The sequence below is a fragment of the Sinocyclocheilus grahami genome, unplaced genomic scaffold (genome assembly GCF_001515645.1).
Source record: "Sinocyclocheilus grahami isolate Dianchi unplaced genomic scaffold, SAMN03320097.WGS_v1.1 scaffold16.1, whole genome shotgun sequence".
Taxonomy (NCBI): Eukaryota; Metazoa; Chordata; class Actinopteri; order Cypriniformes; family Cyprinidae; genus Sinocyclocheilus; species Sinocyclocheilus grahami.
The window spans coordinates 1,923,472-1,939,234 of NW_015505195.1; the positions used below are offsets into that span (position 1 = coordinate 1,923,472).

General features: G+C 35.3%; 3 protein-coding genes across 7 annotated transcripts in view; 2 read left to right on the forward strand and 1 right to left on the reverse strand.

The window, feature by feature from the left end:
* LOC107548338 (cAMP-specific 3',5'-cyclic phosphodiesterase 4D) overlaps nucleotides 1-3,862 on the forward strand; it is a 103,978-nt gene extending 100,116 nt beyond the window's left edge. For all 5 annotated transcript variants that reach the window (XM_016228987.1, XM_016229014.1, XM_016229023.1 and 2 more), the window contains exon 15: nucleotides 725-3,862. In XM_016228987.1, coding sequence (XP_016084473.1) covers nucleotides 725-1,198 — 474 coding nt within the window. In that variant the 3' untranslated portion in view covers nucleotides 1,199-3,862. The remainder of the gene's footprint in view (nucleotides 1-724) is intronic.
* Nucleotides 3,863-4,735: 873 nt separating this feature from the next.
* Nucleotides 4,736-11,684, reverse strand: LOC107550282 (ras-related protein Rab-3C). Its single transcript, XM_016231534.1, has 5 exons — nucleotides 11,531-11,684; nucleotides 10,145-10,366; nucleotides 8,599-8,717; nucleotides 6,135-6,259; nucleotides 4,736-5,436 (listed from the first exon to the last, which is right to left on the reverse strand). The coding sequence occupies exons 1-5, from the start codon at nucleotides 11,546-11,548 to the stop codon at nucleotides 5,246-5,248; spliced, it is 675 nt and encodes a 224-aa protein (XP_016087020.1). The 5' UTR covers nucleotides 11,549-11,684; the 3' UTR covers nucleotides 4,736-5,245.
* Nucleotides 11,685-13,165: 1,481 nt separating this feature from the next.
* On the forward strand, nucleotides 13,166-15,169 carry LOC107550286 (protein FAM173B-like). Its single transcript, XM_016231548.1, has 4 exons — nucleotides 13,166-13,232; nucleotides 13,744-13,884; nucleotides 14,763-14,813; nucleotides 14,990-15,169. Exons 1-4 carry the CDS (start codon nucleotides 13,224-13,226, stop codon nucleotides 15,167-15,169), a joined length of 381 nt encoding a protein of 126 aa, XP_016087034.1. The 5' UTR covers nucleotides 13,166-13,223.
* The last annotated feature ends 594 nt before the right edge of the window (nucleotides 15,170-15,763 follow it).

A 15,763-nucleotide genomic window follows, 5' to 3' on the forward strand; every position in this document is an offset into this window, starting at 1 on the left:
ATCATGTGATGACCTTTTAGCCTTACCTATAATTCTGCATGGCTGTCCTCTTTGTACTTGTTACTTTTATTTATTATAATTTATCTATGACCGCATAAATCCCATGGCTCACAATATTATTATATAAAATATATTGTTGAAAAAAACAACAACTAATTATTCATAATTAATAATAATATACAGAATAAAAAATAAACAGATTATATCTTTTCTTTTGATTTAATAATTCATGCATCAAATGGTTAACATTTTTGAGAATATACACTAGAGTTCAAACGTTTGGAAGTTGTTGTTTTTTTAATGTTTTTTAAGGAAGTCTCTTATTCTCACCCAGGCTGCATTTATTAGATATTAATATTTTAATAGATAGAATGTTTTGAAATATTACAATTTTAAAAAATTTCTTTTCTTTTGTTATGTATTTTAAAATGTGATTTATTCCTGTGATGGCAAAGCTGAATTTTCAGCAGGCATTACTCCAGTCTTCAGCGTCACATGATCCACATGAAATCATTCTAATATGCTGATTTGGTGCTCAATAAACATTTCTTTTTATCATTGTTGAAAACAGTTGTGCTGCTTATATGTCAGTGGAACTCAATATATTGTGTATTCTGCTAAATATTTCCAGGAAATGTACCAATACATATGTCCAGCACTGTATACAAACGTTCTTTCAAAAACATTTGAAAATATTTTTTTCCTTTCTCTTTTTTTTTCCAAGGTGGGCTTCATCGATTACATTGTTCACCCTCTGTGGGAGACATGGGCTGACCTGGTGCACCCAGACGCGCAGGACATCTTGGACACACTGGAGGACAACCGAGAGTGGTACCAGAGCACCATCCCCCAGAGTCCCTCTCCAGTGCTGGACACCAGCAGCGAGGGCCGACGCACCGCCGGCCAGGAGAAGTTCCAGTTTGAACTGACTCTGGAGGAGGACGGAGAATCGGACACAGAGAAGGACAGCGGCAGCCCTCCTGATGAAGAAGAGGAGGAAAACAGCTGCAGTGACTCTAAAACCCTTTGCACACAGGACTCCGAATGTACAGAGATCCCCCTGGACGAGCAGGTGGGGGACACACAGGACGAGGAGGAGGAAGAGGACGAACAGGAGGAGGAAAGGGAAATATCAGAACCCTGTGTTTTGGAGGAGGAGGAGGAGGAGGAGGAGGAGGAGGACACTGCCAGCACATAACACAGTATGACACGGCACCTGAACTTTTTTATATTAGAGATGAGAAACACTTATTTATGGTTAAGATACTAGTTTTTTTCATTGTCTATTTTACATATGTCGTTCAAAAGTGCTTTTTTAAATGTCCGCCTTTAACCTGATTTTATTTTTCAGTCCTCGCTCTTTTTTTGAGTTACAACCATTTTTACACTCAGGAATATCTTTTCCACTCAAACCTGTCATTCATACAAACAAACGTAACAAATGAAAGGTTAAAAAGCTTGACTTTTATTCCTGATCGTAAGGTACTTTTATTTTATTTTTTTCACTGAAACAGTATTTCAGAAACATTGAACTTAGAAAGCAGCTGTTTTTTCACCACAGAGACACTATTTTTTCCTGTTCATCTGAAGAAAAGTGGCAATTCGAAGCATTTTTGCAGACAAACACTAGGAGTGAATACTTCATGCTTTGAACTTCACGTCTTCCTGATGCCTTGAATGTGTTATTAATCCGGCCGGATTTAGCTCTCTGTTGTGTTTGTGTAGCATTCTTTGAAGCGTATGGACATGGTACCAAAGTGAAAAGAACTCGCGAGACACCATTTTCACAGACAATACACATTTTCATTTAAATTACCATATTTGGGGTAAATATGGTAGTTTGCACATCTTTTTATTATTTTGTTTTTACCCTTATTTGTTGCATCCAATCCAGATCTGAAAATGGTTCATTTTAAAAAATATTCTTATTTGGTTTTAAACAATAAGTTCCTCGGCTTATTAATAATACCTAATTATGGCCATGTTTCAATGTTTTAAAACTGTATTCCCCCAAGAACAAGAACTCATAATTCTGTTATAAAATAATAGCTTGAATAAGCCTTAAATGTTTTGTTGCCTACCAAAAATGTACAAAAACATACAAGCAATGGAGTAAAATGAATCCTGGTCATCACTTCATAGATAACAATATGAATTATTATTGTAATTAAGTAATAATAATGCTATTAATAATAATTATTATCATGTTAATGATGAATCCTGGGTATCCCTTCATACATAATAATAATTATTGTAATTATTATTAATTTATTATAATGATTATTATTATTATGATGGCCCTCCTCATTAGTTTCTCAGAAATGTTTGATAGCTGTTTGGTGCCATATGTCCCTGGCCAGTTAAACAGAAAACAAGTGACATAAATGAAGAAGCTCAATTTACCGGTTTGTGTTTTCACATGATCACGGGACAATCAGCCTCAATGCAAAGCCTCATTGTAAGTGTGAATCTAGTTGCACTATAATTTTTTTATTGTATTTTTGGTTTTGTTAATTGTATTTATTTTGGACATTTTCGCCAAACGTTACCAGTCGCAATGATTTTAATTGCTGCTTTACTCATCTCTGTGACCTGTCCTACTGTACAAACATCCTCTTCATTTTATGTTCATGCTAGCATTATTTATTAATGCTCTTTGATGTGCTTGTAGCATATTAAAGTGTTTTAATCAACTTGTAGCATCAGCAATTCAGGCTTACGAGTCAGTTTTCCTTAATATAGTTTAACTATACATATGCAGTAGATATACTTAAATGTACAAAATTATATATAATATTGAAGCCTTTTGAAAAGACCCCTTTTTCATTGCTTGCTTTATTCTATGTAAAACTCATTCTGTTGCCAAGTCTCCATTCTCTACATTGTTTCTCATTTCTCTCGGTTTACATACATGTATTTATTGTTCTGTATAGTATATATTGTTGATCTTATGTCGTTGTAAGTGATTATATCATCCCTTTTGGTGATGGTGTTGTATTATGGAACTCTTACTGAGAGAATGTTTGTTATTCTTAGTATGTAATGATCCCATTGATATGTGTCTCTAGAGAGATTGCGTAGAGAAAGGGAAAGCCAAATTATAGTCATTACTGTGTTTACTTTCATTCTTTCTTTCTTTTTAAAAGAAAGTGGTTCCGTGGCCTGAGGGTTGTGCCTTACAGATAGCTCTTTAGATTTTATCCTCTTGCTGCACTAAAGAAACTACTGGCTGGAAATTGACCTAGATGTTTGTCGTGTTCCTCCTGTTTATGTGGCATAAATGCTCCCAGCATTAAAAAAAAAAAAAATAGACAAAAGTTGTCAGACCACATTGGACAGGGTAAAAGCGGGCCAGTGTGATGGGTTTGGGTTTGCAACCAGCTGTAAGAACCTCCATCATATTTCCGTCTATGCTGTGTTCATTTGAGACATTCAAAGACATTTGCGTTTCATGCAATATGAGAGAAAACATCTTTCTGTTTGGGGATAACAGGGCATTTTGATTTCCAGATCCTTCACAAAAAGCCCAAACGCTCAATTTGGGACTCATTTTGACACACATACTGTAGATTCTTATTGACCCTAAATGGATGAAATCAGTGCGTCCTTCTCGTCTCTTTTTAAATCATGAGAGAAATACACAAACAGAATTTGACAAATGATATTTAGGGATAACTATTTTTTTGTTATGTGACTTGAATGACAAAACTTGTCTGGAGGTTTCACAAGACCGTGTAGTTGTTTATTGGACTCCTTGTTTATCGCAGTCTATTGGATAGAACTGTAGAAATAAAAATTTACGTATGAAAACTGGTAAAATCCAATAAAAATGTTTTTTATATGCACCAAAATAAAAGCATGGGTTGACTCTATGATGTTGTCTTTTGTTTCCTCTGAAAATAACCTGCAGTCTCTCTATTAACAAATCTATGATTTGTTTAGGTTTATTTTATTCTTAAATTTAATTTTTTGAGATGGACTGTTCAAGTTATATTTGGCCTGATCTGATTGTGTGTGTGTGTGTGTGTGTGTGTGTTGAGACCAGTGTTATTTTGTTATCATTAAGATACTATGAATTTTGATGTGTATATAGTTTTTATATTCTGTTTTCATTTAAAAAGTAGTTTTAATAGTTTTTGTCATTTTGATCAGTTAATTTTATATATACATTTTCATTAAATTTAAATTTTTTTAGTACATCAAGATAAACTAGATGAAAATGAAATCTTTTCTTGGCAGCTATCTGAAAAAAAAAAGTATATTAATTTCAGTTAATGTTTATTTCAAGTAACAATTTTTTTATGGTTTTAGTTTTGAGACCAGTGTTATTTTGTTATCATTAAGATACTATGAATTTTGATGTGTATATAGTTTTTATATTCTGTTTTCATTTAAAAAATAGTTTTAATAGTTTTTGTCATTTTGATCAGTTAATTTTATATATACATTTTCATTAAATTTAAATTTTTTTAGTACATCAAGATAAACTAGATGAAAATGAAATCTTTTCTTGGCAGCTATCTGAAAAAAAAAAGTATATTAATTTCAGTTAATGTTTATTTCAAGTAACAATTTTTTTATGGTTTTAGTTTTTATTTTATTATAATAATCCCAGTTCAGACTTTTTGTTTTATTTTTATTTTATTTTATTTTGAATAAAAGAACGAAGATACAGATTCTGTACGGGACCATGTGAAAGACTGGATCTAGACAAGATAACCATTTCAAGGCCACATTTATTTTTTCTCATACTTTTTAGCTTTCGCAGTCATTTTCCGTACACACAGTCGCACACAAACAGATCCAACTGACTCATCAGCAAAATGGAAATTCAACATCCTCTCAATATGTTACACATAAGTTAGACAAGTCTGTAAAATGTATAAATTTGCAGGAGTCTTTAATTCCCCTGAGAGACATGGGAATGATTGCAGAGCATCTAAAGTTCAACTCATTTCTGCTTTTGCTAAAATGACTAATATGAGATATTGCGGTATAGGGGATACAGGTACACTAACAACCCCTGAACAAAGACCTGTATTCTGGTATGATGGCATAAAGGAAGGACAAGGTCTGACACTTGTGTTTGGCACAATCTTGCTAGTTTGCTATGTCATTAACACCAAAAAACTAGGTGTTGAAGCTAGGCCAAAGATTTGAGGTTCAGTAACTTATTCTGTGTCAGAATACAGAAGCTTGGCGACAGCGCTCGAGCCACAGCAGAGAACGGCCTGGGCGGTGAACACTAGCAGCTACAGTCAGACTGCTGCGGGGGCGTCAGGTTGTCCGTCAGTCTGGTAGTGGGCGTTCCCGTGGTAACAGCAGGGTCGGCCTCAAGAGTGTCTGAAATCTTGTCGCAAATGATGTCCACCAAGCATTCAAAAGTCTGCTTGATGTTGATGTTGTCCTTTGCGCTCATCTCAAAAAACTCAAATCCTTTTCGGAAAGAGAGATTTTTGGTAAGCAAAGGAAATACACACTGGCTTTCAAAAGTTATGGGTCTGTAAGGTTTTTAAAATGTTTTTTTAATGCTCATCAAGGCTTCTATTATGTGATCAAAAATACAGTAAAACGGTTATATTCTGAAATACAGTGTCAAATGATCCTTCAGAAATCACTGATATGCTGATTTGAAGCTCAAGAGACATCATTATTGATTATTATCGATGTTGAAAACAGTAGCGGTTTTTTTATATATTTGTGGAAACCGTGATACATTTTTTTCCAGGATTCTTTGATAAATAGAAAGTTCAAAAGAACAGAATTTATTTGAAATGTAAATCTTTTGTAATGTTATACATCTTTTCTTTCACTTTTGATGAATTTACTGTGTCTTTGCTGAATAAAAATATTAGTTTCTTTCAAAAAAAATCTTTCTAACCCCAACTGATAGTGTACAATACACTATCATTATATATCTTGTATCTCTCTGAGATACATATGCTCAAGTAAGTATTTGCTCAAAATTAAAAATAATATGTTTATAATCTCTGCACAGGAGAGACTTGGTGCTGTATATATATATATATATACTGTATATATTGGCCAAAATGAGTTGAAAAATATTGCCATATTGTATATCGGTAAACATTATTGTGCATCCCTAATACAATATATATCTATATATATCTCACCCAGCTGTTCTGCTAGCAGTCTCCCGCTTTCCACAGACACTATCCTCTCCTCCTCCATGTCACATTTGTTTCCAGCGAGGATCACCTGGGCATTGTCCCAAGAGTATGTTTTAATCTGGGTCGCCCTGACACAAGACGAGAAAAAAGTGAGCAGACATCCTCTAGCACAAGATGTGCCAGACTCATACCAAAACTTTTGACAGTTTTATTGTATGAATATGTCATCATGCCACACGGAATCAATGGGAACATCATGTTGAACACACTTCTTCAGATTATGCCCCTCTCTGTTCCTGTTTCTCATCTCTACAGCAGCATGTTCTTTGTGTTCTCTAATCCAGAGATGTAATGGCACTTAATTAGTACAGTGTATTTTGGGGGTATTTGTACTCAAGTCAGAGGCGTCATGCCCATTCAAAGTGAGGGGGCACGTGCCCTCTCAGATTTTTGAGCCAAGTGGATTTTGAATGCAGTTTCCAAAAGACAAAAAATAGCTGATTAATATTTTCTATATTTAATACAATCACACCTGCGTGATTAGAACGTTCAGCGCATCATATCATCAGCTGCTAAATTCTGCGACCAATCACACACGATGCTGTTGAGCTTATGAATGCAAAAACCAATCAGAGGTGCTCAGATGAGTCATCGCTAAAATGCCGGTGTTTTCTTCACTGGCTCGCTCACTGACTGAATACCTCTTTCTGGCGAATTCTCTCGTCAGAAACAACAAAGTGCAAATGTGTGTACGAATCTGTAAGATATTAATTTCATAGTGTAAACAGCTTCAGTGAATTTAATGGGAGTTTTTGAGAGAGGTTGAATTAGACTGTCAGTGAAAATGTTCTTTAATAATGTAAATGTTCTTTGCTCTCTTTCTGTACAATGAGAGTGTTATGATTAGTAGCCTAACTTGCAATGTATTTATTCACATTAACTTTCAATGTTGAATTCACATTAAATATAAAGTCAGTCGTATTAAAAATATGTTAAGGCATGACACCCATATCTGTTAATTAAGTAAACAGCAGTTTTTTATGCATAGTTAATAGACTACATTATTAGGTTACTTTGACCATCGCCCAATATAGATGAACATAATCTATAAAGATGAGAATCAAGATAATTCATGATATAGTTAATGCGTTTGGGAATGTTTCGAATAAACAGGTCAAAAATAATGAGTGCATGAGCCCCCTGACTCAAGTGATACCATTTCCTTTAAAAACACACATAGTATTGTATTTTGCAGGTCATCATGACTTAAATGTTGTACAAAAAGTATTTCTCATTTTACTAAACTAACAAGATAAATCTCGCTCCTGTGTAATTTAGAGGAACGGTAAAATGTTTGTCACACAGCGCTATTGTATGGCTTCAGAAGACTTGAAATACAGTGCACAATTTCCTTTCTGGAAAATCACTGGAACGACATGAAAATGAGTAAATGATGACAGAATTTGCATTTAATTTGTAATAAAACGAAAATGATTGAAATTATATTTTTAAACAATGTGAAAACACCCTCATGTCGTTCCATACTCATATGACTTTCTATTTTCTGTGGAACACAGAAGAAGATGTTTTAAGAAAAGTGAGATTTTGCCCATTCATGGGACATCAATAGTAACCAAACTGTTTGGTTACCAATGTTCTTCGACAAGTTTGGAATGACATGAGGGCGAGTTCATTTATTATTACATCATTTTCATTTTTGCATTAATTATCCCTTTAAGTCTGTATCTGCTAGATTAAGAAGACGTAAGAATTACGTTTATTTTTTACTAATAAAACTTAAGTAAAATTTGATTTAAACGCTGTTTTATTCTTGTTTTGGCTTAGACACTAAAAATCTAGTAAAGTTTTAACACAAACCCATGGTTAAGTAATAATTCTGTACTTTTTATTTAGTTTTTTAAATGTGCTCTACTTTATAAAATGTTCCTGATATGATTCCTGACTTCCATTTATAGATTTTGACTCCAGGATCGACAGGCATGAATGTCTCACGCCATCAGGCGGACGGAAACTGCTGGATCACCTCTGCAAACCCACACGGTGGTGATCCTGAAAGCTTGTGAATACTTCTGTTGAAAGCAAAATAAAACTTAAGTAAAATTTGATTTAAACGCTGTTTTATTCTTATGTTTTGGCTTAGACACTAAAAATCTAGTAAAGTTTTAACACAAACCCATGGTTAAGTAATAATTCTGTACTTTTTATTTCGTTTTTTAAATGTGCTCTACTTTATAAAATGTTCCTGATATGATTCCTGACTTCCATTTATAGATTTTGACTCCAGGATCGACAGGCATGAATGTCTCACGCCATCAGGCGGACGGAAACTGCTGGATCACCTCTGCAAACCCACACGGTGGTGATCCTGAAAGCTTGTGAATACTTCTGTTGAAAGCAGACACTCTGGCTGTCATAATGCACAATGTAAAATTTAAAGTCCACTTACCAGTCTTGTACGGCAGCAAAAGACTCCTCGTTAGTAATGTCATACATTAGGATGAAGCCCATGGCCCCTCTGTAGTAGGCAGTGGTGATAGTCCTGTACCTTTCCTGCCCGGCTGTGTCCTAATAAATAGGCATTATTCCATGTAGTAAAGTAGTCTAAAAAAGGTGCATACCTACATGTATTATGAATTCAGGTTTACAAGAGGTGACTGAGTTAAAGAAATACTTGACCAAAAAAATTTAAATTTGCTAAAAATTTACTCACCCCCAGGCCATCAAAGATGTAGATGAGTTTGTTTCATCATCAAAACAAATTTAGAGAAATTCAGCATTACATCTCTTGCTCACCAATAGATCCTCTGAATGGGTGCCGTCAGAATAAGAGTCCAAACAGCTGATAAAAACATCACAATAATCTCCAATCAATTAACTTCTTGTAAAGCGAAAAGCTGCATGTTTGTAACAAACAAATCCATCACTAAGGGGTTTTTAACTTCAAATCATTGCTCCATTCATAATATTGCTTTCTCCTGTGAAAAAGGTTAATTGATGGACTGGAGTCGTGTGGATTATGGTGATGCTTTTATCAGCTGTTTGGACTCTCATTCTGACGGCACCCATTCACTGCAAAGGATCCAATGGTGAGCAAGTGATGTAATGTTAAATCTCTCAAAATCTGTGCCGAAGAAGAAATAAACTCATCTATATCTTGGATGGCCTGAGGGTGAGTACATTTTCAGCCTGTTTTTATTTTATGATGAATTATTCATTTAATTTAGTCTGGGACATACAGATAGAGTCAATACAACAAATGCGTGAAATGAATGAGCGCTTGAGTCTGAGAACTGATCGAGGAAGCGGTTTGTCACCTCTAAAAGTAGCAGCACTTTCACTGAAAGACTAAAATAGAAAAGCGTGCCACAATCTGATGAACAGATCAGTTTTGCTGATGCTGACTTAAAGGCTTAGATAAGGTGACAATGGCTTATGTTCTCTTTCCATAAGCCAATGTTAATCATCAGCCCATGTGATGTTTACATTGCACCATATGTGATTATCCAACCCTTCAGTGCTTTACCAACCATGAAACATTGATGCTGAGTTAAAGGGGTCTGCATATGATGCTGCTAAAAAGAACATTATTTTGTGTATTTGGTTTAATGAAATGTGTTTATGCGGTTTAAGGTTAAAAACACATTATTTTCCACATACTGTACATTATTGTTTCTCCTCTATGCCCCGCCTTTCTGAAACGCGTAGATTTTTACAAAGCTAATCGGTCTGAAAAAGCGAGGTGTGCTCTGATTGGCCAGCTATCCAGTGCGTTGTGATTGGCCGAATACCTCAAGCGTGTGACGGAAATGTTACACCCCTACCATATTGTGATGCCCTGTCCGGCCGGAGCTACGAGACAAAAACATTAAAACCCATTATAAACTAGGCATTTGTTGCATCCAGTGGGGACATAATTAGATTTAAAGTCTAAAAGTTAAAGTGTGTGGTTTTTGCAGTCATTGCCATTTCGATGTGAACGAGAGAGAATTTACCCAGATCTGAAGCTTGATTCTTTTGTCGTTCTTATAGACAGTTTTGACTTTAAAGTCGATGCCCACCGTACTGACAAATGCAGATGTGAAAGTGTCATCAGCATACCGGAAGAGGAAAGATGTTTTGCCAACACTGCTGTTCCCAATGATCAACAACTTGAACATGTAATCAAAGTTTTGATCAGAGTTCTCCTTCTGTTTGTTGTCTTGCGTAGCAGCCATCTGTGAGAACACAGAGACAGTGTAATGAAAAGATCAAAGGTTTACGGCCTAACAATATTGTGTAAACTCTTAATATGGTAGAAATATAATTATAGGATGACATATATAGTTACATGATATTATAAATATATAGAGAGAGAACTTCTGGATTTCATTCTATCTGTGTTTTATAAGTAGGCTTTGTATGTCTGTATGTTTGTAAGTCAGCACCAGGAGCTGTCCGTGACTGTATTGAAGCCTAGTGAGTGTCCTACAGCATTTTTGAATGTAACCCATTTAGTCCCATCTTCAACATTTGTAACCAAAAATGTATTTGTTAGTTTGAATGTTAATGTATTTTGCACAAGTTCTGAACTATAAATTAATGTATATATTGTCTAGATTTCATTTTTTACATTTGTACATATAGCTGGTGTAGACAGAGACAGATGTGATGTCTGTTTTTAATAACAACATTTCAAAGTATTCTAATATTAAAGAAAAAGTAAATAATGTAAAATAATACAATTTTCTTAAAATATTACTTTATTGTTTCCAACTTACTATTGAGTCTTGCTGAGCAAATAAACAATTTGACTCTGTAGTTAAAAATGTGACCATCACGTTTTAGAAACTTTATGTGCTGGGAAAATCGCGATTAAATACACCAAAAATGTTGTCTAGGTAGGCAGCTCACTAGATTTTGAGACGAAGCCTGTGTGTCGTTCCAGGCTGAGCGTTGTTAAAGGGGTCCGTCTCTTTTCAGTCAAGCCCTGAATATTAAACGCTAATAGTCTTCAGACACCTAATGCTTAGAATAGACCAAAACTATGTTTGAAGTGGACCATAGATGAAGAGACATTTGAGCTGTAAATGAGAGCATAACCAACAGGCTTATATACACAATATTTCTATATTTAAATAACCAGTACTGTTTGAATTAGCAGCTCCTATGAATAAATGAGCTTTTACGGCTGATTGCTTTTGTCGTCACTGATGTTGCGTTTCATAAATTTAATAAACCTTTCATAACCGGTCACAACTATGCACGCTGTCAAATGACAAATCTCTTTAAACGACACTTACGTTTTTACAGTATGATTAAATTAACCATTTATTTTTCTTTTTGCGTAGCTCCAATTACGACCAAACAACATAATATATATAACGCCGTTTCTCACTTACCTTTCCGTATAACTCCATTGTTTTAGACAATAAATAAAACCAATACAATAAACGGAGCTTGATTCTGATTTAGTCCTAATAAATTATAGTTTTTTCCCGTTGTGGAGAGGTGGAGTCGGCTGTTAGGATAAATGTTGGATGCTGTGATGCTCGCAATGGACGTCAGCAGACCCTCGCACTCTCCACCCATTCATCCCACATCCGCCCAGAGTGTGAGTGCGGTCTGCCGACAGCAGGGGGCGACGGTGGTGCTCTCTCTCTCTCTCTCTCGCTCTCACACACACACACACATGTTGTGTTTCCATGTTTTATGGGGACATTCCATAGGCGTAATGGTTTTTATATTGTACAAACTGTATGTGCTATTGCCCTACACCAGGGGTAGGCAAGTCCTGCAGAGTCCAGCTCCAACCCTGAAAACAAAACTCACCTGCCTATAGCTTTAGTAATCCTGAAGACATTGATTAGCTTGCTCAGGTGGGTTCTGCGGCTCTCTGACCGAGTCTCCACCCATTCATCCCACATCCGCCCAGAGTGTGAGTGCGGTCTGCCGACAGCAGGGGGCGACGGTGGTGCTCTCTCTCTCTCTCTCTCGCTCTCTCACACACACACACATGTTGTGTTTCCATGTTTTATGGGGACATTCCATAGGCGTAATGGTTTTTATATTGTACAAACTGTATGTGCTATTGCCCTACACCAGGGGTAGGCAAGTCCTGCAGAGTCCAGCTCCAACCCTGAAAACAAAACTCACCTGCCTATAGCTTTAGTAATCCTGAAGACATTGATTAGCTTGCTCAGGTGGGTTCTGCGGCTCTCTGACCGAACTTGCCTACCCCTGCCCTCACCAACCCTACCCCTAAACCTACCCCTTACAGGAAACTTTGTGCATTTTTACTTTCTCAAAAAAACTCATTCTGTATGATTTATAAGCTTGTTTCCTCATGGGGACCTCAAAAATGACATTTGGTCCCCATAACGTGATAAATACCAAGTACACACACACACACACACACACACACACACAGATCAAAGACAACCTACAGAAAAGTGGATCTGATCATATTTGGATTTAAAACAATAGTACAATATATAATAAATAAGACGATAAATATTACAAACAAAAGACAAGAATAAGCAAATGTGAATGAACAAAAACGACTGAAAAAAAGAGGGGGAAAGGTAAACAAAACTTTACTGATAGGTAACTTCTGAAGAACATTTTGAAATTCAAAAATAGCCTATTAGTTTTCATTGTAATAATACTCTTGTTTCGGATTTCCGTTATTGTAATTCAATTTAATGTTGCTTTAATATTACAAATGCACTCATTCGAGCAACAATATTGGCTAATTTGATCCTTTCATGAGCATTTTCCTTATTTCGGCATTACTTGCTGATTTATTTAGAAAAAAAGAAATGTAAAGTTTCTTTTTAAACTAAGACCTGTAGTACGAATCCTACTATTACAACACATGTTTAATATTCATGAGCAGGGCTAACAAAGCAATGTATTCATTACTATTCATAAGCAAATCACTCGCCATAGGATGTTAGTAGGATAAATTAATATTAATGAGCTAGGCCTTCTCCAGAGTAGAACTAGTGCCCATCCCACTCTCGCGTGCGCTTCTGTTGTTTACACGAATGTCACGTATTCCCCGTTCTGAAAACACACAGCATATACATTGGCATGCAAAAGGTAAACCGATTTTTAATTGTCTAATATGTTGTCGTTAAATGTGTTGTTGGTAAATTGTGCAGGGGGTGGTTGTTTGTCCATTCAATTTGAAGTAAACTTATGTGGACAAGCTTTTAAAGTAAAGACTTTGCTGTTAGATGTAGCTCATTTATAAGCTCTTGGGGCTTGGCTTTCTAAAATTAAATGACTAATATGTGGGTTATTTATACAGTAATTTCTCGCTAAGATAATGGCCACTGGGCAGCCTACCTGGGGCTGCTTCTTTTGTGTTCAAAAATAGATTTCATTAACTGTCAAATTTGAATGAAAAACATGTTTTTTTCTCCTGTTACATCTATAATTGCAAGAATCATTGGTCTTGCCGTTAAAAATATTCTTTTTGGTTTCTTTTATACATGGAAAGCAAACAATATGAGCCACTGGCAGTCTGCTTCATGTCCAGTATTAAATGACATAAATATCACAGACACTGGTTCTCAAAATGTAGGATTGGCCTGGATGTGTTTTGTAGGTAATTTCTGCCACTGTAGAGGGTTTCCAGTGCACTGGCTTTGAAATGAATTCTATCCTAACTGGATATGCCAGAGTCAAGGCAAAGTGGAAGGGAATACCATCCAACACCGCAAGTTTTATTAACCAGGACTTTTGGAAGGTAAGGTAAAGGTGTTAAAGTGAAGTGTGTAATTCCTGTGCCACCACAACTCTTCAGTTTTCATCCATTGGCCAGTAAAACAAATAGCTCCGCCCCCAACTCATTCCATTGGTTAAGTAAATGTTGCCGAGTAGGGATACTAAAACAAACATTAAACATTAAAGCCATTATGTGCAGGAGCACTAGGTGAGATTTCACACAAACATTCAATGAACAGTGATCTCTAGACACAGATTCCTCTAGGTCACTAGTTCTCAGTCAGAGGGCATCAGCAAACCTCAGGCACAGGATTTAATTGTTGAAATCATATTTATATTTTCCCTCAATATCTGTAGTTTTTATTGTTTTTATTTATCTTGCATTAATTAATTGTACCTATCAACACTCCAAGTTTCTGTTAATAATACAGTTGATGATCAAATCAGCCAATAACCATGTCAGCTTGGCCGCTTAATGTTATGTGTTTTCTGTTATTAAATTATTTTAGTCATTATTTTTAGTGGGTTTCAGTATTATTATAATTTTTTTTAAGTATTCATTTTATTTCTGTATTTATTTGTATTCCTCATTTATATTTTTATCTTTAAAATGTTATAATAATTGTATTTCATTTGTATTTAAGAATTAAATTATAATAACTATTACAGTACATATACAATATTATAATATTTGCTATACAATACATTTATTTAAACATGCTGTTAATATTTGGTCCTTTGTGTCAAAAAGGTTGAGAACCACTGCTGTAGGCACAACACCTGTACTAGTTCTACAACTGTTTGGAAAACCACCTATTGAAAAATTACACATATTTTATTTCTGATTTGATTTCACATGTCCAAGTGTTGATGATTCCGTTTGATCACTTCCTTTCACAGACTGATTTGTCCAAATATAACAATGTGACTGTTTTCTTGGCACCCGGAGTGGTAAGTATGCACAGATGTCCTTTCTTCATTTATATTGAGCTGAGTATTAAGATAGTATCTTTAAAAGTCAGTGCAACAAATTACATCATCTAGACATTTATTCTTAATTGTGATGTGATTTTCTCTGATCATTGGAATTTTACCTGGGTCAATACAGTGTGCTTTGTGGTCTACAGATGGAGGTGTTGGGTAGGAAACTGGAGAATGAGTTACCAGATGAGACTCGTGTAATTGCCTGTCGCTTCCCATTTCCTGACTGGACTCCCACAGCCACTGAGGATGAAGGACTAGACCAGACTTGGGCATATGATATGGATGCTATACGGAAGCTTTCAACGCAAGCTACCATGAGATGAGGAGAAAAGCATCTTCCTTGTGTCAAAAAGCTTTCTGTTTCATGTTTTAGCACTGCCTGAAAGGTACCGGTCACTTTTAGAAGACATATACAAAGTATGGTATATGCACAGTATAAAGCATAGAATTTACTTTATTTTTATATTAAGGACAAAGTTTTTTCTCCTTTTCTGTTACCACAAGTAGGTTTGATGACAAGTTGTTTGTCTGTTTTGTGAAATTCTAAACTAAACTGTAAAATAAAGAGCCCAAATGACCCCACTGCCAGCAAACTGCTCATGTGGTCTTTTAAAATCTCCTAGAATAGCAAAGCCAAAAAAGATTATGAAGATAAAAAACTTGTCTCTCCATTACATGTAGGTCAGACTCGGATTATTTTCCACAAATTAAGAAAAATATATATATTTTCTAATTAATTTTAATTGTGTGAGTAACAGGGTTGAATGGTTGATCTTAAAGAATGCAGTCAAAACAAAAAAATATATATATTGAGATAGAATAAATTTTTCTTGTTTTTATGCTGTAGAATGCATACAAATTATGTTATTTCTTGGGTGTGTAGCGTCTGGAACACTCCAACACACAATATATATTTT

Bases quoted from the DNA above. Each gene is read 5' to 3' on its own strand.
- LOC107550282 (XM_016231534.1), bottom strand. The intron at 6,260-8,598 runs GTAAGTGGACTT...GTCTTGTGTCAG, and splicing joins TTTGCTGCCGTACAAGACTG to GGCGACCCAGATTAAAACAT. The intron at 5,437-6,134 runs GTGAGATATATA...CTTTCCGAAAAG, and splicing joins ACTGCTAGCAGAACAGCTGG to GATTTGAGTTTTTTGAGATG.
- LOC107550286 (XM_016231548.1), top strand. The intron at 13,885-14,762 runs GTAAGGTAAAGG...TTCCTTTCACAG, and splicing joins TTAACCAGGACTTTTGGAAG to ACTGATTTGTCCAAATATAA. The intron at 14,814-14,989 runs GTAAGTATGCAC...TGTGGTCTACAG, and splicing joins TTTTCTTGGCACCCGGAGTG to ATGGAGGTGTTGGGTAGGAA.